Source organism: Oncorhynchus keta, chromosome 9 (genome assembly GCF_023373465.1).
Source record: "Oncorhynchus keta strain PuntledgeMale-10-30-2019 chromosome 9, Oket_V2, whole genome shotgun sequence".
Classification (NCBI taxonomy): Eukaryota; Metazoa; Chordata; class Actinopteri; order Salmoniformes; family Salmonidae; genus Oncorhynchus; species Oncorhynchus keta.
In genome coordinates this window covers 23,930,780-23,954,239 of record NC_068429.1, presented here as the reverse complement: position 1 = coordinate 23,954,239, position 23,460 = coordinate 23,930,780, and the positions used below count along the sequence as shown (strand labels likewise).

The 23,460-nt window shown below is 44.5% G+C and overlaps 1 protein-coding gene across 1 annotated transcript in view; it reads left to right on the top strand.

Annotated features, from left to right (window-relative positions):
* The first annotated feature begins 8,803 nt into the window (after positions 1-8,803).
* The window catches only part of LOC118379134 (beta-adrenergic receptor kinase 2), a 97,509-nt gene continuing 82,852 nt past the window's right edge, over positions 8,804-23,460 (top strand). The window contains exons 1-2 of the mRNA XM_052525518.1: positions 8,804-10,743; positions 22,403-22,479. Of these exons, the coding sequence (XP_052381478.1) occupies positions 10,631-10,743; positions 22,403-22,479 (190 nt within the window). The 5' untranslated portion in view covers positions 8,804-10,630. The remainder of the gene's footprint in view (positions 10,744-22,402; positions 22,480-23,460) is intronic.

Genomic DNA, 23,460 nt, shown 5'->3' with positions numbered 1-23,460 from the left:
CTTGTAGCAGATAATATTCTAATCTTTGGTGACTTTAATATTCACATGGAAAAGTCCACAGACCCACTCCAAAAGGCTTTCGGAGCCATTATCGACTCAGTGGGTTTTGTCCAACATGTCTCTGGACCTACTCACTGTCACAGTCATACTCTGGACCTAGTTTTGTCCCATGGAATAAATGTTGTGGATCTGAATGTTTTTCCTCATAATCCTGGACTATCGGACCACCATTTTATTACGTTTGCAATTGCATCAAATAAACTGCTCAAACCCCAACCAAGGAACATCAAAAGTAGTGCTATAAATTCTCAGACAACACAAAGATTCCTTGATGTCCTTCCAGATTCCCTCTGTCTACCCAAGGACGCCAGAGGACAAAAATCAGTTAACCACCTAACTGAGGAACTCAATTTAACCTTGCGCAATACCCTAGATGCAGTTGCACCCCTAAAAACTAAAAACATTTCTCACAAGAAACTAGCTCCCGAGCTCTGAAGCAAGCTTCCAGAAAATTGGAACGGAAATGGCGCCACACCAAACTGGAAGTCTTCCAACTAGCTTGGAAAGACAGTACCGTGCAGTACCGAAGAGCCCTTACTGCTGCTCGATCATCCTATTTTTCTAACTTAATTGAGGAAAATAAGAACAATCCGAAATTCCTTTTTGATACTGTCGCAAAGCTAACTAAAAAGCAGCATTCCCCAAGAGAGGATGGCTTTCACTTTAGCAGTGATAAATTCATGAACTTCTTTGAGGAAAAGATCATGATTATTAGAAAGCAAATTACGGACTCCTCCTTAAATCTGTGTATTCCTTCAAAGCTCAGTTGTCCTGAGTCTGCACAACTCTGCCAGGACCTAGGCTCAAGAGAGACGCTCAAGTGTTTTAGTACTATATCTCTTGACACAATGATGAAAATAATCATGGCCTCTAAACCTTCAAGCTGCATACTGGACCCTATTCCAACTAAACTACTGAAAGAGCTGCTTCCTGTGCTTGGCCCTCCTATGTTGAACATAATAAACGGCTCTCTATTCACCGGATGTGTACCAAACTCACTAAAAGTGGCAGTAATAAAGCCTCTCTTGAAAAAGCCAAACCTTGACCCAGAAAATATAAAAAACTATCGGCCTTTATCGAATCTTGCATTCCTCTCAAAGATTTTAGAAAAGGCTGTCTTCCTGAAGACAAACAATGTATATGAAATGCTTCAGTCTGGTTTTAGACCCCATCATAGCACTGAGACTGCACTTGTGAAGGTGGTAAATGACCTTTTAATGGCATCAGACCGAGGCTCTGCATCTGTCCTCGTGCTCCTAGACCTTAGTGCTGCTTTTGATACCATCGATCACCACATTCTTTTGGAGAGATTGGAAACCCAAATTGGTCTACACGGACAAGTTCTGGCCTGGTTTAGATCTTATCTGTCGGAAAGATATCAGTTTGTCTCTGTGAATGGTTTGTCCTCTGACAAATCAACTGTAAATTTCGGTGTTCCTCAAGGTTTAGTTTTAGGACCACTATTGTTTTCACTATATATTTTACCTCTTGGGGAAGTCATTCGAAAAAATAATGTTAACTTTCACTGCTATGCGGATGACACACAGCTGTACATTTCAATGAAACATGGTGAAGCCCCAAAATTGCCCTCGCTAGAAGCATGTGTTTCAGACATAAGAAAGTGGATGGCTGCAAACTTTCTACTTTTAAACTCGGACAAAACAGAGATGCTTGTTCTAGGTCCCAAGAAACAAAGAGATCTTCTGTTGAATCTGACAATTAATCTTAATGGTTGTACAGTCATCTCAAATAAAACAGTGAAGGACCTCGGCGTTACTCTGGACCCTGATCTCTCTTTTGAAGAACATATCAAGACCATTTCAAGGACAGCTTTTTTCCATCTACGTAACATTGCAAAAATCAGAAACTTTCTGTCCAAAAATGATGCAGAAAAATTAATCCATGCTTTTGTCACTTCTAGGTTAGACTACTGCAATGCTCTACTTTCCGGCTACCCGGATAAAGCACTAAATAAACTTCAGTTAGTGCTCAATACGGCTGCTAGAATCCTGACTAGAACCCCCCAAAAATATCATGTTACTCCAGTGCTAGCCTCCCTACACTGGCTTCCTGTCAAAGCAAGGGCTGATTTCAAGGTTATACTGCTAACCTACAAAGCATTACATGGGCTTGCACCTACCTATCTTTCTGATTTGGTCCTGCCATACATACCTACACGTACGCTACGGTCACAAGACGCAGGCCTCCTAATTTCTAAACAAACAGCTGGAGGCAGGGCTTTCTCCTATAGAGCTCCATTTTTATGGAATGGTCTGCCTACCCATGTCAGAGACGCAAACTCGGTCTCAACCTTTAAGTCTTTACTGAAGAATCATCTCTTCCGTGGGTCATATGATTGAGTGTAGTCTGGCCCAGGAGTGGGAAGGTGAACGGAAAGGCTCTGGAGCAACGAACCGCCCTTGCTGTCTTTGCCTGGCCGGTTCCCCTCTTTCCACTGGGATTCTCTGCCTCTAACCCTATTCCAGGGGCTGAGTCACTGGCTTACTAGGGCTCTCTCATACCGTCCCTGGGAGGGGTGCGTCACCTGAGTGGGTTGAGTCACTGATGTGATCATCCTGTCTGGGTTGGCACCCCCCCCCCTCCCTCTAGTGGTGTGGGGGCTGTGCTTTGGTAAAGTGGGTGGGGTTATATCCTTCCTGTTTGGCTCTGTCCGGGGGTGTCCTTGGATGGGGCCACAGTGTCTCCTGACCCCTCCTGTCTCAGCCTCCAGTATTTATGCTGCAGTAGTTTATGTGTCAGTTTGTTATATCTGGAGTACTTCTCCTGTCCTATTCGGTGTCCTGTGTGAACTTAAGTGTGGTCTCTCTAATTCTCTCTTTCTCTCTCTCGGAGGAGGACCTGAGCCCTAGGACCATGCCTCAGGACTATCTGACATGATGACTCCTTGCTGTCCCCAGTCCACCTGGCCGTGCTGCTGCTCCAGTTTCAACTGTTCTGCCTTATTATTATTGGACCATGCTGGTCATTTATGAACATTTGAACATCTTGGCCATGTTCTGTTATAATCTCCACCCGGCACAGCCAGAAGAGGACTGGCCACCCCACATAGCCTGGTTCCTCTCTAGGTTTCTTCCTAGGTTTTGGCCTTTCTAGGGAGTTTTTCCTAGCCACCGTGCTTCTACACCTGCATTGCTTGCTGTTTGGGGTTTTAGGCTGGGTTTCTGTACAGCACTTTGAGATATCAGCTGATGTACGAAGGGCTATATAAATAAATTTGATTTGAAAAATAAAAATACATTTGATTTGATTTGACCAAAAGCCCTGTCCGCCCCTGCCCGACCACTGCAAGCGTACCGGGCCCCCCTTCAGCAGTAAGGTAATGGGAGCAACTACCTGACCAAAACCCTGGATAAACCTTTGGTGGTGGGAGTCGGCCAATTACGCATGGTTGATATGGGGTCACTCTCCATCTCCACCCCCGAGGTGGAAATGCGGTACCCGAGGAAGGAGACGGACTGCTGGAAGAACAGGCATTTCTCAGCCTTGACGTACAGGTCATGCTCCAACAGTCGACCAAGTACCCTGCGCACCAGGGACACATGCTCGGCGCGTGCAGCAGAGTATATCAGAATGTCATCAATATACTCCACTACACCCTGCTCGTGCAGGTCCCTGAAAATCTCATCCACAAAGGCTTGGAAGACTGATGGAGCATTCATTAACCAGTACGGCATGACGAAGTACTCATAATGCCCTGAGGTCGTACTGAACGCCGTCTTCCACTCGTCTCCCTCCCGGATACACACCAGGTTGAAAGCGCTCCTGAGATCTAGTTTGTTTTCGATAGTCAATACACGGGCACAGACCTCACTCCTTCTTCTTCACAAAAAATAAACTCGAGGAGGCGGGTGAAGTGGAGGACCGAATGTACCCCTGATGCAGGGATTCGGAGACATATGTTTCCATAGCCGCCGTCTCCGCCTGTGACAGGGGATACACGTGACTCCTGGGAAGTGCAGCGTCTACCAGGAGATTTATCACACAATCACCCCGTCGATGGGGTGGTAATTGAGTCGACTTCTTTTTGGAGAAGGCGAGTGCCAAATCGGCATATTCAGGGGGAATGCGCACGGTGGAGACCTGGTCTGGACTTTCCACCGTAGTAGCACCAATGGAAACCCCTAAACACCTCCCCGAGTACTCTCATGACCACCCTGTGAGAGCCCTCCGTTGCCAAGATACAGTGGGGTCATGACAAGCTAAACAGGGTAGGTCTAGCACCACGGGAAACGCAGGAGAGTCATTGAGGAAGAGACAGATTCTCTCCTTGTGACCCCCTCACCATACCCAGAGGAGCAGTAGCCTAATGGTTGACTGACCCTAATGGTTGACTGTCTATGGCGTGAACGGGGAAGGGCACAGCCACGGGAACAATGAGGATCCCTAAACTAAGGGCGAACGATATGTCTATAAAATTCCCAGCTGCGCCTGAATCGACGAGCGCCTTATGCTGGGAATGCGGGGAAAACTCAGGAAATGTAACACACAAAAACATGTGTGCAACAGAGGGCTCTGGGTGAGAATGGTGCCGGCTCACCTGGGATGACACCAGAGTGCCCTGCCTGCAGCCTCGATCCCCAGAAGAACCAACCCGGCACCGACCGGCAGTGTGACGTCTGCGGCCACAGATGGTGAACGAGACGGAACCTTCTCCAGTCTCCCTACACACAGTACCTCCCAGCTCCATGGGCACCGGAGCGGCGGTGCTGGGGGATGGAACCGACAGAACCCGATCTGGACGTCCGAGGCTAGCCAACAGGTTATCCAGCCAAATGGACAGGTCCACCAGCTGGTCAAAGACGAGGGTGGTGTCCCTGCAGGCCAACTCCTGACGGACGTCCTCGCGCAAACTGCAGCAATAGTGGTCGATCAGGGTCCTATCGTTCCATCTCGCGCCGGCGGCCAGGGTCTGAAAATCCACGGCGAACTCCTGGGCACTCCTCGTCCCCTGCCTGAGATGGAAGAGATGTTCACCCGCCGCTCTATCCTCTGGTGGGTGGTCGAAGACTGCCCGGAAGCGGCAGATGAAATCCTCGATATGGTCCAGCGCCGCATATCCTTCTCCCCACATTGCGTTGGCCCACTCCAAGGCTTTCCCAGAGAGGCACGAGACGAGGGCGGACACCTTCTCACAGCCTGAAGGAGCCGGGTGGACGGTTGCCAGGTAGAAACCCTGGAGCCTGTCGTACTCCCGGGGACGGGCGAGATGAATCCCACTGGGACCTGGTGAAGGGGTAGCGAGTTGTGGAGACCCCGGTTGTGCTGGTGGAAGCGCTGGAGGAACTCCCTGTCTCTCCCAGCGGTCTATGGTTTGGATAACGCAGTCCATGGCGGCGCCGAGATAGTGAAGCATCGCCGCGTGCTCCCGAACACGCTCCTCCACCCCTATTCCAGGGGCACTCACTTTGAATGTAAATTTGTGTCAGAATTTTGGGAAAACCTTGCAGAATACTTATTTGCCATTAAGAACACTACCCATGTTTTTGACATGAAGGATATAATATGTTACTATTGCAATGATAACAAGACCATTGACATTTTCGTAATTTAAAAAAATTATTGTTGTTAAATTGGCACGTTCGTTGTAACGAGGAGACCAAGGCGCAGCGTGATGATAATACATTCCTCTTTATTAAAGGAAGAACACGAAGAACACTTAAACAAACTAAACAAAAGTGCTGCTATATCACACGAATGCTGAAACAGGCAACTATACATAGACACTAACCCACAGATGAACCTAGGAATATGGCTACCTAAATATGGTTCCCAATCAGAGACAACGATAAACAGCTGCCTCTGATTGAGAGCCATTCTAGGCAACCATAGACATATAAACCTCTAGACTAGGTACCCTTGACATACAAAACCCCCTATTCAATCCAAAAAAACAAACACACCACCCTTGTCACACCCTGACCTTACCAAAATAATAAAGAAAACAAAGATAACTAAGGTCAGGGCGTGACACAAATACTTTATACACAAACAAAAATTCCAGAATTCTATTCCAAAATTACACATATTTTTGATTGAATGTAATTATCTTGTTAAGATATTATCCCTAGTGAATAACAACAAGAATAACATCTTCCTGAATCATTATGTGAATACAATTGCACAATAATTGTTAATTTAAAAAAATGATTTTATAGATATTTTTGTATGTTTTAGCACTTTCTTGTTAATACCTGTGTTTTGTTTTGTTAGACATGTTTGATGTAGCAATGTAAGTTGTTGATATTTGTATTATGAACAAATATATAATATTAATCATACATCATACTGACGACATAACACAAACCGTGACAGGCCTGTTATGAGAAGAGTCAGGTGGACAGTGGAAGCCCAATTTTGCCATGCTTTCATCAGAATTTGCTTTCCTTTTTTAAATGCTGTCCACAAGGAATCACTGTATTATACTCTAAAGCACTACAACATTTGTAAGTAATTAGTATATTATAGCTATATAAATACTATTTCAAAAATCTGAATTACTTTCACATACATTTGAAGTAAGTATTCAGATATATTTTATTTGAAAAAACAAGAAGTGAAATATTTCAATGTAGGCCTATTTGGAAATACACTTGGAAAGTATTTAACCCAGGTATTTGAAAATAGCATTGAAATACAGTAAGTATTTGAAAATACTGTCAAATATAAATTGGTAGAGTATTGTTATAGACCCTGTCTTTCAAAGATAATTAGTATAAATCCAAATAACTTCACAGATCTTCATTGTAAAGGGTTTAAACACAGTTACCCATGCTTGTTCAATGAACCATAAACAATTAATGAACATGCACCTGTGGAACGGTCGTTAAGACACTAACAACTTACAGATGGTAGGCAATTAAGGTCACAGTTATGAAAACATAGGACACTAAAGAGGCCTTTCTACTGACTCTGAGAAACACCAAAATAAAGATGTCCAGGGTCCCTGCTCATCTGCGTGAACATGCCGTAAGCATGCTGCAAGGAGGCATGAGGACTGCAGATGTGGCCAGGGCAATAAATTGCAATGTCCGTACTGTGAGACGCCTAAGACAGTGCTATAGGGAGACAGGACGGACAGCTGATCGTCCTCGCAGTGGCAGACCACGTGTAACAACACCTGCACAGGATCGGTACGTCTGAACATCACACCTGCGGGACAGGTACAGGATGGCAACAACAACTGCCCGAGTTACACCAGGAACGCACAATCTCTCCATCAGTGCTCAGACTGTCCACGATAGGCTGAGAGAGGCTGGACTGAGGGCTTGTAGACCTGTCGTAAGGCAAGTCCTCACCAGACATCACCGGCAACAACGTCACTTATGGGCACAAACTCACCGTCGCTGGACCAGACAGGAATGGCAAAAAGTGCTCTCACTGATGCGTCGCGGTTTTGTCTCACCAGGGGTGATTGTCTGATTTGCTTTTATCGTCGAAGGAATGAGCGTTACACCGAGGCCTGTACACTGGAGCGGGATCGATTTGGAGGTGGAGGGTCCGTCATGGTCTGGGGCGGTGTGTCACAGCATCATCGGACAGGGAAGACATCCTCCTCCCTCATGTGGTACCCTTCATGCAGGCTCATCCTGACATGACCCTCCAGCATGACAATGCCACCAGCCATACTGCTCGTTCTGTGCATGATTTCCTGCAAGACAGGAATGTCAGTGTTCTGCCATGACCAGCGAAGAGTCCGGATCTCAGTCCCATTGAGCACGTATGGGACCTGTTGGATCTTAGGGTGAGGGCTAAGGCCATTCCCCCCAGAAATGTCTGTGAACTTGCAGGTGCCTTGGTGGGAGAGTGGGGTAACATCTCACAGCAAGAACTGGCAAATCTGGTGCATTCCATGAGGAGATGCACTGCAGTACTTAATGCAGCTGGTGGCCACACCAGATACTGCCTGTTACTTTTGATTTTGACCCCCCCTTTGTTCAGGGACACATTATTCCATTTCTGTTAGTTACATGTCTGTGAAACTTGTTTAGTTTATGTCTCAGTTGTTGAATTTTGTCATGTTCATAAAAGTATTTACACATGTTAAGTTTGCTGAAAATAAACGCAGTTGACAGTGAGAGGACGTTTCTTTTTTTGATGAATTTATATATATATATATTTACAAATAGCCATTCAAATAATAAAATACTCAAACTTGGCTGTGTATTTGAAAATACTCTAATACATAGAAATCTATTACAAATACTGATTCTCAAATACACATGTATTTGAACCCCGGTCTGTACTGGGTACCAGAAAAAATAAAAATATGTGTAGGTCTATATAGCGGCCTATGCTACAAAATCTGAGTAATTGATAGCCTTAATTTAGAACAAATTAGCAAAGGAATGGGTCTCCAACGTAGACTTACAACTACATGGTTTCAAGGTCCACAGATGAGTTAATTGTCTGCTGATTCAGGGATTGGTCCATTGGATTGATCCAGCAAGCTATCACCTAGAAGTGTCTGTTATATATTATTCATGTAATATAAAAAAAGATGCCCATAATGGCAGCCTACCGACCTCCTCTTTGATCCTATTATGTAATCTTCATTTGCAGTTAACACTGTTAAAAATAAAAATATAAAGCTAAACAAAATATTGCTCATTTTATATAATGGTTTTAATTTGATTCAAATCGTAATAGGGCATTTATAATCATCTAGGTCCGCGTCCATGAGTGATCCTACTCCATTACATGTTTTCCAGGATGCTTAGTCGCAGTTGGAGGAAGTGGGGCTTTTACAATTAGGTAGGGCTTGTTTCTGAGAATACACAACACAGCCAGCGAAATGGAGTAAAGTCAACTGTTCTTATTCGGACTCAAAAGGGATAACAAGAGGAAATCGGTGCCTCTTGGAGGACCGTAAACAAACAGGATATCAAACGTTCTCCCGCGTCGTCAGTCTGTCGAATGCACAGATCTCAGCTGCGGCTTGTGCTGATTGAGGAGCAGAAACGTTTGATGGTTACAACTTTACGGAGGAAGTCACTGACGGGCAGCAAATATTACCAAGTTATATGTACTTAGGTTCTTCGTTTATATTTCATTGCCTGTTCGTCAGCTAGTTGGCAAGCTGTTGATCGCAAAAAAAAATCAACTTGTAGTTGAAGACTCGGTCGCGAGGGACCGTGGACGGTTACCAAGCTAAGATTATCTTAACTAGCCCATTTCCTCCAACACCCCCTCCCCCATGATAGCTAGCTAGCTAGCCACTGTCTCCATATCAGAGCCCACACACTGGGGTGAAATAAATTACTATGGCTACTTTTGTGCGGTTTCGTTGGTCTCTTGTGAAATAACATGGATTTGGCTGAAGATCAGGATTCGTTACCTAACTGAGATGGCGAGCTAGCTAGCGAACTGGATGAGTGGGTTTTGTGTCGTTGTGATAAAGCGGTTGTGTTAGCTAGCGCTAGTTTGTTACCTATGCTTCGTAAATTAACTAGCTCAAATTCAGCTATCTAACGTTACTGGCTAACTCGCTACCAAGTAGCACCGGTTTCCACAGCAGCTAGTAATAACACTTCTCCCTTGTCGACCACGTACATTGAGAATCTAGCTGGCTGATTTCGTGGCTGAATTTACAGTTTAAATGTGGCTTCTAACGTAAAGTTAGTGCCAACAACTGAATGCTTGTTATCTTGATAGCTAAGTTCGATAGTTGTCGCCAACGTTAGTTAGCTAAAGTAGATTTTAGTCGGGTATAGTTTTTGCGTGCTGGATATTCAGCTGGCGACCTCCATCTGTGGTTTGATTGACGTCCTCTTTCTGATATCGCTGTGTAGGATCCTATGCCAATAACACAATTGTTTTGATTTTTCATGTTGGTGAATATGTTTGAACCTGAACCTCACTACTGTATTCGCTAGTATCTGGACCATTCATTCGTCAGGCGAGCTGGCTTGCTCTTGTTATTTTAGCTTTCTACCCCTGTCATCGTTATTTCACGAGGATGTCTTTATCGAATACCAATTCGATAGAAGTGATACAACCCATCTTTGTCGACGCATAAAGTCATGTTTTATTTTGAAGCAGATGCGACGAGACACAATTAGGAAGCTTGAAGCATACGTCTTGCTGGAGTACCACGTACCGCAATATTACAATTTTAGCTTTTCAAGAAGATACAACAAACTATGTGGCTAGGATCAGTGAGGATTCACAGTTATTAGCTCGCTGCCTTGCTAGTTCGCCACATCTAGCAGGTGGGCCATCTAAAATAAGTGAAGCTCTCTGAAATCTCTCATCAATCTTGTCTGGCCATTGAAACCACTAACATTTTTTGGCACACAAAAAATAGCCAGATGATAAATACAATTTTTTTTGTGTAACAATGGTTGTGTTTTGAGCGACCGTGTGTGCCGAACCTAGAGGAAGAAAACGACACGCTTCATTCGATGGTCACCCCTGTCATCCGCATATCTGCCTCGGTCGCCCAGGTTGGAACTAGGTTTTAAAGATTTTCAGTGGACATTTGCTTTATCTTTCAAAAAAAAATCCTTCCCACGGCTGGTGTTGTATCGACTCGGTCGAACCAGGGTTGAAGATGGCGGACCTCGAAGCAGTTCTCGCCGATGTCAGCTATTTGATGGCGATGGAGAAGAGCAAATCTACTCCAGCGGCCCGAGCGAGCAAGAAAATCATACTGCCTGAATCCAGGTACATGTAAATGCTCACCCGCCTTGTCGGTTCTGCTTCGGTCAGTCAATGTTTGTCTACCTGTCAAATTGATGTGTGTATGGCCATATAGGGAGATGGAAGCCCTATCTCATTGAAACCTCTCGGTCAGTTACAGTAACTCCCTAATGGGAAACTGTTTGTCAACTGTCTCCGTTAGGCGACTCCAGGGTCCCTACCATTCAAGGCCCTATCCTTCAAATCCACATTAGGCCAATTTGCATCTGACGTAATGCCATCGAGAATTATATCATTTTAATGAAGCTCATTAACAATTTGTTCTGACGACCAGACCAAGAATCATTCCAGCTAGCACCAAAACCACCCATCCATTACCACCTCCTCCATCCGGTGGTAGCTTCTGTTTATTTATTTTTTACTGGTGGCTTAAGAGTGTAAATAATATGCTGTTATTTTCATCTGATTCAGTAATATGTTAGTACTACCAGTATCTGTTTTTGATGGAATGATAGATAAGAGATGGTGGGAGGAGTCTTCTGTATCCATCCATTCACATCTGCATATCTCTCCCCTTCAACTGCCTGAATTTCCCCATTTTACATTTTTGACATTTAGCAGACAGTCTTATCCAGAACGACTTAGTGAGTGCATCCATTTTCATACTGGTCCCCCTTGGGAATCAAACCCTCAACCCTGGCGTTGCAATCACCATGCTCTACCAACTGTGCCAAACGGGACCTACGGCAATCACTGGTGTTTTTGTCAGCTATTTATAAACGCACAGTTTTTTTAAATTCTTTTTTATAACATACAGGCCCGCAGGCAGCTACTATTGGGACGTTGAAGGCAAATGTGAGGTGATGGTAATTGAGCGTTTGGAGAGTGTGATGTGTGCATGGCCTTTGATGCCACCATAGCAACACCTTCTGTCAGTATGAAGCCAGTTAGGTAGTGTTGTTGGAGCTAACTGCTACACTTGCTCATCAAACATCTAATTCCAAAATCATGGGCATTGATATGGAGTTCGTCCCACCTCTTTTCTGCTATAACAGCCTCCACTCTTCTGGGAAGGCATTCCATTAGATGTTGGAACATTGCTGCGGGGACATGGTTCCATTCAGCCACGAGCATTAGTGAGGTCGGACACTGATGTTGGGTGATTAGGCCTGGCTCGCAGTCGGCGTTCCCAATGGTTTTCGATGGGTTTGAGGTCAGGGCTCTGTGCAGGCCAGTCAAGTTCTTCCACACCGATCTCGACTAACCATTTCTGTATAGACTTAGCTTAGCAGATTTGTCCGTCGGACAGCCAGATGGTGAAGTGTGATTCATCACTCCAGAGAACGCGTTTCCAGTGCGCCAGCACTCCAGCCGGCGCTTGGCATTGTGCATGGTAATCTTGTGTGCGGCTGCTTGGCCATGGAAACTTATTTCATGAAGCTTCCGATGAACTGTTTTTGTGCTGATGTTGCTTCCAGAGGCAGCTTGGAAGTCGGTAGTGAGTGTTGTAACCGTGGACAGATGATTTATACGCGCTTCAGCATTTGGCGGTCAGGTTCTTTCAAGCTTGTTTGGCCTACCACTTCATGGCTGAGCCGTTGTTGCTCCTAGACGTTTCCACATCACAATAACAGCAGTTACAGTTGACCAGGGCTAGCAGGGCAGAAATTTGACGAACTGACTTGTTGAAAAGGTGGCATCCTATGACTGCCACATTGAAAGTCACTGAGCTCTTCAGTAAGGTCGTTCTACTGCAAATGTTTTCCTATGGAGATTGCATGTGTGTGCTCGATTTTTATACACCAGTCAGCAACGGGTGTGGCTGAATCTTCTCATTTGAAGGGGTGTCCACATACTTTTTGGTATTAACTAGGCTATTAATTAGTTAAGAACAAATTCTTATTTACAGTATATATACTGTATGTCTCTGTAGCTGCCCATACAAAGATGGTATCCCCCGCTTAGGTGTAGTTGGTAGTGTGGAGAGGCCCTGTTGTCCTTCAGAGAGGATTCATGCTAAACTGCTTTCTATACGCATTTTGGATATGTGGGAATACCTACTTTACAAATAAAATACCTTACTATAACTAAAACAATTTTACCTTTATCACTCCTCTGAAAAACCTGCATGCATCAGTTCAGTGTATAGCTGTACATTTTTATTTAAGGTCAGGGTTTGGCTGTCTAGTGAGCTGTTAGTCAGACTAAGGGAAAGAGGATGTGGTGAAGTGTTTTGTCAGAGTAGAGTTGACACCGATGGCATTCTCACCATAGATTTCTCAGTGTTTTGTGTAAATGTGAAACGTACAGCTCAAAGGAGATCGACATAATGAACGTATGATAATGTTAACAAGTCTCTGACTTGTAGTTTAGGCTCAGGCTGTATAACGTCTAAGCCTAAGTTTCTCACCATGCTCAGTCCTAATCTTCACTAAGCTTAGTCCTAGTCTTCACCAAACTTAGCTCTAGTCCTCACCAAGCTTCAGAAGCACAGCACGTTATGCCATCTCTTCCATCCATTGATTGCTTTATGGACATTTCTCAGTCATAATATTCAGTGTCATGCTGTGCAATGATCATAGATACAATCACTTCGTCAAAGTTCTTTCTGATAATGTTATGAATTGGCTCTAATCCGAGCAATCCTAAATTAGGTTTATCATTTGTTCATCATATAGCCTAGACATGTAAAGTGTAGACCTGACACGATTCACTATTCTACCTGACAGAATAATTTATATTCTACAAAATACAGTCAACTTTTTGTAACATTGCACTTGAAGTTAACTGTAATGAAAAGAGCTTTAGGCCTATTCCTTATTCTAGACCTGTCCATATATTTCTGTCTTAAACAACTTCTTAGGGCTGCAATTCCGTTAACGGGATCAATATGACAACAGCCAGTGAAAGTGCAGGGCGCCAAATTCAAAACAACAGAAATGCAATAATTAAAATACCTCAAACATACTAGTATTTCACACCATTTTAAAGATGCACTTCTTGTTAATCCCACCACAGTGTCCGATTTCAAAAGCACCACAAACGATTGTTAGGTCAGAGCCAAGTCACAGAAAAACACAGCCATTTTTCCAGCCAAAGAGAGGTGTCACAAAAATCACAAGCGTTCACTAGGAGCAGACGAAAAGTCAAAGTTCCGTTCCAGTCCGTAGAAACATGCCAAATGGTGTATAGAATCAATCTTTAGGATGTTTTTAACATAAATCATCAATAATGTTCCAACCGGAGAATTCCTTTGTCTGTAGAAATGCAATGGAACTCAAGCTAACTCTCACGTGAATGAGCATCACGAGCTCAAGGCATTCTGGCAGACCTCGGACTCATTCCCCTCTCATTCGCCCCCACTTCACAGTAGCATCAAACAAGGTTCTAAAGACTGTTTTCTCCCCAATTTCGTGGTATCCAATTGTTTAGTAGCTACCATCTTGTCTCATCGCTACAACTCCCGTACGCGCTCGGGAGAGACGAATGTTGAAGGTCACGTGTCCTCCGATACACAACCCAACCAAGCCGCACTGCTTCTTAACACAGCACACATCAAACCCGGAAGCCAGCCGCACCAATGTGTCGGAGGAAACACAGTGCACCTGGCAACCTTGGTTGGCGCGCACTGTGCTCGGCCCGCCACAGGAGTCGCTGGTGCGCGATGAGACAAGGATATCCCTACCGGCCAAGCCCTCCCTAACCCGGACGACGCTTGGCCAATTGTGCGTCGAACCCACGTACCTCCCGGTTTGCGGCCGGTTACGAGCCTGGGCGCGAACCCAGAGCCTCTGGTGGCACAGCTGGCGCTGCAGTACAGCACCCTTAACCACTGCGCCACCGGGGAGGTCTGGTTCTAAAGACTGACATCTAGTGGAAGCCTTAGGAAGTGCAACATGACCAATATCCCACTATCTTCAATAGGGAATGAGTTGAAAAACGACCAACCTCAGAATCTTCAGTGATTTCTATCCAAATATACTAATAATATGCATATATTTGCAACTGGGACTGAGTAGCAAGTAGTTTACACTGAGCACATCTGGGCACCTTATTCATCCAAGCTACTCAATACTGCCCCCAGCCATAAGAAGTTAACTTTTTGCCAGCCTGGTGTTTGCAGCAGCACCCTACTGCCTGATGGGAGTTGTAGTACAGACAGACATCCTCACCCCTGAATGACCACCTTGAGAAATCAGATCAGCAACACACAGGGACCAGTTTCCCAGACCCAGAGTATACCTAGTCTTGGCCTTAGCACTGCTGACAGAGATTCTCCATCGATCACGCTTTTAAGTCCACGATTAGGCTTAATCTGGGTTCAGGAAACTGGCCCTAAACATCACCTCCCTTTTTAGTGAAATTCAATATGTTTAGTCACATCTATTGATGAAAACCAATCACGTACTGGGCCAAAGTTAGCCTACTAAGGGATGACTGTGTTTACAGACCCCGCTGTGTGTGTTCAGTCAAGGCTGAATCGTACTATGGCCATTTGGTAAAGCCACTGGTTGATTTGTTTGCTTTAGATGTGGTCAATGAACAGGTCCGAACTGCAGCCTTGAACCCACTTAGACTGTTGTTCTTTTAGTTTTTCTACATTGATCTCCTATTACAGCCAGGGTCTTTTCCACAATGGCTGATGTAGATGGTGTGAACTTTTGCTCCAGCAGAGCATTAACGCACTTGATTAATCTTATGAACTAATCATTATAGTCTTCAGCCAAGGCTTTGATTGGTAGAATCAGGTGTGTAACTGCTTGGCAGGAACCTAAGCTGTTCGGAGAAAGATGTTCTGGTACTGAGAAACGATTATTTAGCTACTTCTGTTAGTGTTTTGTATTACAATTAAGTGAGTTCTGTGAAAGTGTCAAAATGCGTTCTATCCAGTCAGCCAGGCTTCTGTGACTTCCTCATCCTCTGTCTCAGCTCTATCAGACCCTGAGCTAGTGAACTAGATGTGTTGTTAAACTGAGTAGGCCTTCAGTTGGTTTTCCCATGTGCAGAGCAAGTTCACAGCCCCAATATTAAAGCAGGGATTGACATTAGGGGTTGCCCTATTGCCTGAGGCAAGTGTCCTGATCCGTCCTGCAAGTTGAGCCTGCTCTGAGGCTGGCCCCATTGGGCAGGTTTACATTTTTTTTTTTTTTTTTAACTTTCAACAACCAAAATGCAAAGAATTCCATTCTTTGTGGTTCCTCCCCTGTGTGTTGAAAATTGCTACTTAACATTTATCTGACTCCCGACTTTCCCAATGGGCGAATGCCTTTCAGACCTTAATGTCAACACCATTTACTCAGAAATCCTAGTTAATCCTCAGATGGGTTGATTCCTCATTTGGTGTAGATCTCACTACACACATTTGAATTGTGCAGGCAGGCCTCAATCTCAAATGGAAAAGATTGCCTCTTCAAATCAGATTTGGAAGAGGTTTCTCCTCAGGTCAATCTCTGTACTGTCTACGGCTTCTTCTACTTTTGGTGTGTGTGTGTGTGCATGTGTGTATTGAGCTTGTAGAATTTGATTGCTAATCGTCCATTAGGTATTGTTTACAGGGCTGAGGAGATAAGACACTATTCTTCTGTGATAAGAGTGTGTCATAGGGGTGATAGTGGGGTTTGCTTTAACAATGACTGAAGTAGTATGGTATACATGGCCTGCTCTTTATGAATATGCTGCTTTAGTCGTGTGTGTGTGCGTATGTCTGTGTGTGTGCTGAAGCCAGGATTACCAATACAGCACAGTGGGTAATACCACAGCAGATTGAGAGAGAGCATTAATACCATCAGGCCAGGGTTAGGAGGGTCAGCAACATTACTACTGTAGTGTCTGTGTTGCATAGGCTAGTCCTTCCAAACCTAACTGTCTAAAGTGGACATAGTGACTGGCTGTTAGCCTACTCTGCAACCTCACCCTCCCAGAAACAATTATTAGATCTGAATTGTCTGACCCCTGCTTGGGTTCAGATGGCTTTATGGAAATGATTTGTTTTAATTTGATAAGGATTTAAAAGATTATTGATGGAAAGCATGTGTTATCTCCTGAAATTGGCTATGATAATAATCCGACTAGAGAGTGAGAGACTGGGAGGGGGGATCTAGGCTAGAGTCGGGTGGTATAGGCTTGAGAGGGAGAAACAGAGGGGTGGATCTAGGCTAGAGGAGGAGGGAGTGGGGGGGGGTGGAGAGACTGAGGGGATATAGGCTGGAGAGGGGTGGGATCTAGGCTAGAGAGGGAGAGACTGGGGGGATCTAGGCCAGAGAGGGAAAGCGGAGTGCTGAAAACCAGTGTTGGTGTGTGTGAGTGATTTGGAGCTGTGTGTATGTGGGATGTGTATGTGTGTTTCAGCTCTGTATGTTTGTGTACTTGGGGCTGTGTGTATGTGGTCTTTGGAGTTGTTTGTGTGGCATTTGGAGTAGTGTGCGTGTGTTTTGTGTTTAGAGCTGTGTGTATGTTTGGAGTGGGTGTGAGTGTTTGTGTTTGGAGATATGTTGGCATTTACACAGGCATCTTTTTTCCACTAATTGTTTTTTTGACCAATCACATCAGATATTTTCACATCAGCTATTTTTCAGGGCTGATCTGATTGGTCAAAAGACCAACGAGTGAAAAAAAACGATCTGAATTAGGCTGCCTGTTTGTGACGTTGTGGATCGCGCATCGCTGCTACATTCTCTTTGTGCCTAGGCTTTGCCTGCTGGCAGAGAGGTGAGATTTTGACAGCAGCACTGGAAGCGATAGAGGGGGGGGTGGGAGAGGATCGGGTGCTGGTACTGTTTGAAAGAGAGCTCAGCAGGAGAGGCGAGAGGTTATGTGTGTTGTGCAGTAGGAGGTGGGGGAAGAGGGAATAAACTAGAAGGCTAAAGAGGGATGAGCGGGAAGGGTTGTTGGAGTACAGTCCTTACAGGAGGCAGGTTCAGATCCAGAGGGGGAGGACAGTCCTTACAGGAGGCAGGTTCAGATCCAGAGGGGGAGGACAGTCCTTACAGGAGGCAGGTTCAGATCCAGAGGGGGAGGACAGTCCTTACAGGAGGCAGGTTCAGATCCAGAGGGGGAGGACAGTCCTTACAGGAGGCAGGTTCAGATCCAGAGGGGAGGACAGTCCTTACAGGAGGCAGGTTCAGATCCAGAGGGGGGAGGACAGTCCTTACAGGAGGCAGGTTCAGATCCAGAGGGGAGGACAGTCCTTACAGGAGGCAGGTTCAGATCCAGAGGGGGAGGACAGTCCTTACAGGAGGCAGGTTCAGATCCAGAGGGGGAGGACAGTCCTTACAGGAGGCAGGTTCAGATCCAGAGGGGGAGGACAGTCCTTACAGGAGGCAGGTTCAGATCCAGAGGGGGAGGACAGTCCTTACAGGAGGCAGGTTCAGATCCAGAGGGGGAGGACAGTCCTTACAGGAGGCAGGTTCAGATCCAGAGGGGGAGGACAGTCCTTACAGGAGGCAGGTTCAGATCCAGAGGGGGAGGACAGTCCTTACAGGAGGCAGGTTCAGATCCAGAGGGGGAGGACAGTCCTTACAGGAGGCAGGTTCAGATCCAGAGGGGGAGGACAGTCAGGGAGGACTGGGGGGGATGTCAGGGAGCGTCACATTCCAATAATAATGGATAGATGACAATATCTTTGCAAATATAACGTTCTTTGGAAATATAACCAATTGTGAGTCCTGCCTTCTGGACCTCGTTGAAGACTGAATGCGGCCCCGGGGCAACATGGGTTTGACACCCCTGATCTACAGTATACAAGTCCTATCCATTTTTAAATCCAAGAAGGGAAGTGCAAAATTTGTAAGTGTGCACCAGTCTAGAAGAGAGTCAGTGGATTGTTATTGGCCAGTGTAGCAGAGAGTGGATTCTGATTGGCCAGTGTAGCAGAGAGTAGATTCTGACAGGACAGTCTGCTGTCTGCTTTATGGCCCTTTCCAGATACACCCCTTAGCCCCCTACTCATTGGGGCAAAGGCACTTCATGCATCTGAAATAATTGGATTGTTACATTATTGTAGTAGCTCCACCTTATCCCCTGATTGGCTACCCAGAGGAATTTGCACCAAATTGCTTATTTAGATCAGCTCTCCACAAGTGTCCACCAGGGACTAGGGGTTAGCCAGGCTAGTTGTTTCTGAAGCAAACAGACATGCCTATGACTCACCCCTGGCCTCCAGTGAATGAGGAAGAGTCAACTTCCTGTATCCTGGTTCTTGTGGCTCAGACAGAGCTATTACTGGACTGCGTACAAGTTGACCTGTAGGCACAGATCCAGGCCCAGCTATGTTACTACTAGTACTATTGGTTAAATTCTTACCCTGGTTTTAGCTTTGCTGCTAGGCTAGCATTAGCCACTGTGTTATAAACTAGTAGGAGTGTGTAATGACATTGGGATCCTTAACATTAACAAAAAAACCTAACAAAAAAAACATTTTTTTCCCACAACATTTTAATCAGAGTGCAGTTATCACAAAACATTGTTTTCTGTGTTATAGTCCAACTCGACTATAAGCTATAGACAAGTAGTAATGGCATCTTTTTGTCGGCAATAACTCTGTCATGGTTTGTTGGACAAAGCCTATGAGGAAAATGAATGGTGTTTTTGGAAAAATGCTGAAAATAAGGTCTGTGGTAAAAACAGATCATATACATTTGGTTCTGAGATAATCTTCATCAGCTAACGTCACCTTTTGTGAATTTTTAAGAATGAATGTAATAAAAATCACAAAGGCTTCACAATTCATAAAGGTCATGTTTAGACTGCTATCTCATAGAACAAAATATATAACATCTAAGCCTTTTTTAACCTCTGACCTTATTTTCAGCATTTATTCCCAAACCTTCTTTCCCCATCTGTTTTCCCCATAGGGACGTCTGAACAAATCAGAGGTAACTTATTTCTGGGTATTGGGACTACCAGCTCTAAAGGTCTGGGAAAGGTTGTCATTTAAATAAAACCAGAGATGAAGAGGCAAACTTTAGGCTACTTCGGTGAATTTGCGAGGCCTGCAAGACCAGACATTGCGAGATACAGATTACCAAGACGTATGCGCACGGTTTGCAAGGTTATTTCTGCCTGCACCCTCCTCTCTCTCCCTCGCCCTGGCTCGCCTGCTCTTTCTCTTTGCTAATGAAGCGAGTGTGTGTTCAGTCTTCAATTTGTTGCGTGTTATAACCTAGCTAGTATTTAGTGTCTCCTCTATCAACCACTGTTATACTTGGTGCTAGCATCTAGGCTTGGGCGGTATACTGTGTATGCCGGAGTATTTTTATTATAAATTTGAATATTTGTAGCTACTTTTTAAGTAAATACCTGCAATCAACTTGTGCAATATGTTAGGAGATAAAGAAGACCGCATTCTTCATTTAAATGTTTCATTATGTTGCCTACTGGTAGTACCCAGTCATGTGGTGTTTGTTTACAAGCCCACAACGATGAGACTGGAGCCTTGAGTCACTGACTGTTGTGCATCACACACCAGGTGATCTAGTCACGGCCACCGACGTCCAGACAAACTTAAACCCCTTCAGTGCCACCGTCGCAGCCCGCTAACAAGGACTGCACCCCTCTCCTTCTCTATGGCTGACGTGAGTTAAACATTTAAGCGTGTTAACCCTCGCAAGGCTGCTGGCCCAGATGGCATCCCTAGCCGTGTCATCAGAGCATGCACAGACCAGCTGGCTGGAGTGTTTATGGACATATTCAATCAGCAATCACTAACTCTGAGAGGCTGCTGGCTACATTGAGACCCAATCACTGACCACTTTAATAAATGGATTACTAGTCACTTGAAACAATGCCACTTTATTAATGTTTACATATCTTACATTACTCATATCACATGTATATACTGTATTTTATACCATCTATTGCACCTTACCTATGCCGCTCGGCCATCACTCATCCATATACTTACATTTTCTCATTCACCTCTTTAGATTTGTGTGTATTAGGTACTTGTTTGGAAATTGTTAGATATTGCTGCACTGTCAGAACTAGAAGTACAAGCATTTCGCTACACTTGCATTAACATCTGCTACATGTGACCAATACAATTTGAGTTACGGTATGGTATTCACAACTAAATGTTTATTTTAACTGTCTTAAATGTGCTACATGCTCTGCAGTTGTGCATTTGGTTTGTTAATTCAGTTACTACAGTAGTTAGTCATCTAGCTAAGTGATTAGCTTCTTCAAAAATGAAGCTTTGCTTGCTGGTAACAGCAGAGAATCTCCTCCTGGATCAAGAGCCTTGCTGTGTAATATTTGGTTTGTGTGTGCAGCAAACTGTGAGTAGCATGTTTTTGTGATTTGTATAAGTTCATGAGCTGGGATGTCTGTCCTGAAAATAGTTTTGGTCAGAGACCGTATAACATTTTCACAATGTGCTCGTTAGCATTTAGTTAGCGTTCTCAATGGGATTTTACATGTACTTGTTAGCTTTGCTAACCCTTTGGCTTACAAATGCTCAGTGGGGTTTGAAAATAGCGCACTTTGTGTTCAGTGCCGATATTACTGAATATCCTGTATGAAGGTCTGACAATCTGGATACCGCCCAAGCATAGCATCTTCTAGTATGATCCTTTTATTCAGTCCTATCTGAACCAGCCCGTTCTGGGCCAGCCACCCCAATACAGTAGAAGGGCAGTTCCACGGTAACGGAATTACGTTGAGACTCAGATTTTTCACTTTAAACTGTATGCCAAACACAAACCATTGATTTCAAAGTTTAACAAACCATCATTCCGTTACTGTGGAAAAAACATTCACACAACACTACTGATATCAGGGGAACATCGATCTACGGGGAATCACAGAATAAACACCATTGCATTAATCATCAATACAATGAACAATCGACGCTGGTAATCACTGAACAATTTGTCAAAAGACAGGTTAAACGAGATGAAAAAACAAAAACATTTGTTGTGGTTCTGGATCATATCAGCACACACTCGTTGCCACTGGCTCACTGGCAGTAATAGACACATCCAAGATCTCGCTCGCTCTCATCTCTCACCTGTCCCGCCTCCTTCCATCTCTCTCATTCTCTCCTTAACCTCTCTCCTCTCTTGTTTAAACCAATCCGTCTTGGGCCAGGTGTCTGTCTGGCCAATGTGCTGTCATGTGGAAAGTGCTACCCTCCTTCTGCCATGTGTGTGGTAACGTTCCCATCCCTTCTCGTGTGTGTGTGTGTGTGTGTGTGTGTGTGTGTGTGTGTGTTAATGGGCCCGTGGAGGTGGTGCTAATTGATTCATTCTCCCCAGTCCTCCTCTCATTAACACCCTCTCCCAGGGCAAGCTGCTGTTCTGTCCCCCCTACCCCCACCGCTCCCCTGCTCTCCCCCGGGCCTCCCCTCTGTCAGGGGACAGGTGGCAGGAAGGGAGAGGCCCAAACCAGGGCAGGGATCAGGAATGGAGGTGGAGGGGAGCAGGGAGGAGAGCTGAAAGGATGACAGGCCAGGAGAGATGAAGCTGGTGACATTAGGAGAGTAGAGCCTGGGCAGGAAGGAATATAAATATGTTTTGTAGTGGGGATTTTGGAGTCCATACTCTGATTTCACCTTTGCCCTTTCTGTGTGTGTCCTTTCAAATATGCTCCAGTTTTCTAACAATGTAGAGCTCATTGTAACCCTATGTCCTATAAGTACGTTCCTAACGTTGTGTTCCCCTTTCTCGCCCCTCTCTCTTTTGAGCAGTATTCGCAGTGTGATGCAGAAGTACCTGGAGGAAAGAGATGAGCTGACCTTCGACAAAATCTTCAACCAAAAGATCGGTGAGTAGTCTGTGATAGAGTACTGTTGTCATTTCAATAACCAAACAACCATGAGAACTATAGCACTATTGTCAGACACAATAGAATTACACACACACACACACACACACACACACACACACACACACACACACACACACACACACGCAAGAATGTGTTCTGGGACGGGAGCTGTGGTAGGAAGGGAAATATGGCCTAAATGATTTCTCTGAATAAGCTTTTTGTTGTACAATTTAAAGTTAAAATACACTGCATTTCAAACAGTCAGCAATAATCTAATGAATTCAGGGCTTGTGAAGTTATACCTAGGATAAATATAACCCTTCCACAAACATTATTTTATTCAACTAGTTTAATCTACTTTTTTTCAATCACTGATCCAGCTTTCAAGTTTGTCTATGACAATGCCCTTCAGGTTACTAATGTAACCAGAACCATGCACAATGCATTTACTTCTTGTAGCAGGTTTTCTAGAAAATTGTCACCGGTCTCATATCAATCTCACAAGTGCTAGTGAATCGCCAGCTAGCCTTTATAGAAATCTTTGTTTCAAGTTTAGCCAACTTGGATGTATCTGCTGAACAAGGCAAAACAGTTGAATAGTTATAAACACACCCTGCTGTCCGTCTCCAACAGTTTGAACAGCATGCTAGTCTGTCCACTTTATTCACATGTTGAAATCAAGTGGTCTACCTTATTTCTCAGAATGACAACGAGTTGACAATTCCTTATATAATTGCGTTTTATGCTTATTGCATATTTATAAAACACAGACTAGACCATATAAGTCTTTGGCTAAAATGCTGCGAGTGGTATGTGACACGACAAACTTAGCCTTCTTTTTCCAGAATCAATGTTTATTGATACTCCTGTTTTAGTAACGTCTGCTCTGTACGCAATGTGAGGAGTTGAGACATACAAAGGGTATCGTCAGAAAGGTTATTACAGGTCCTTTATTACAGTTAAATAATGTCTCAATGT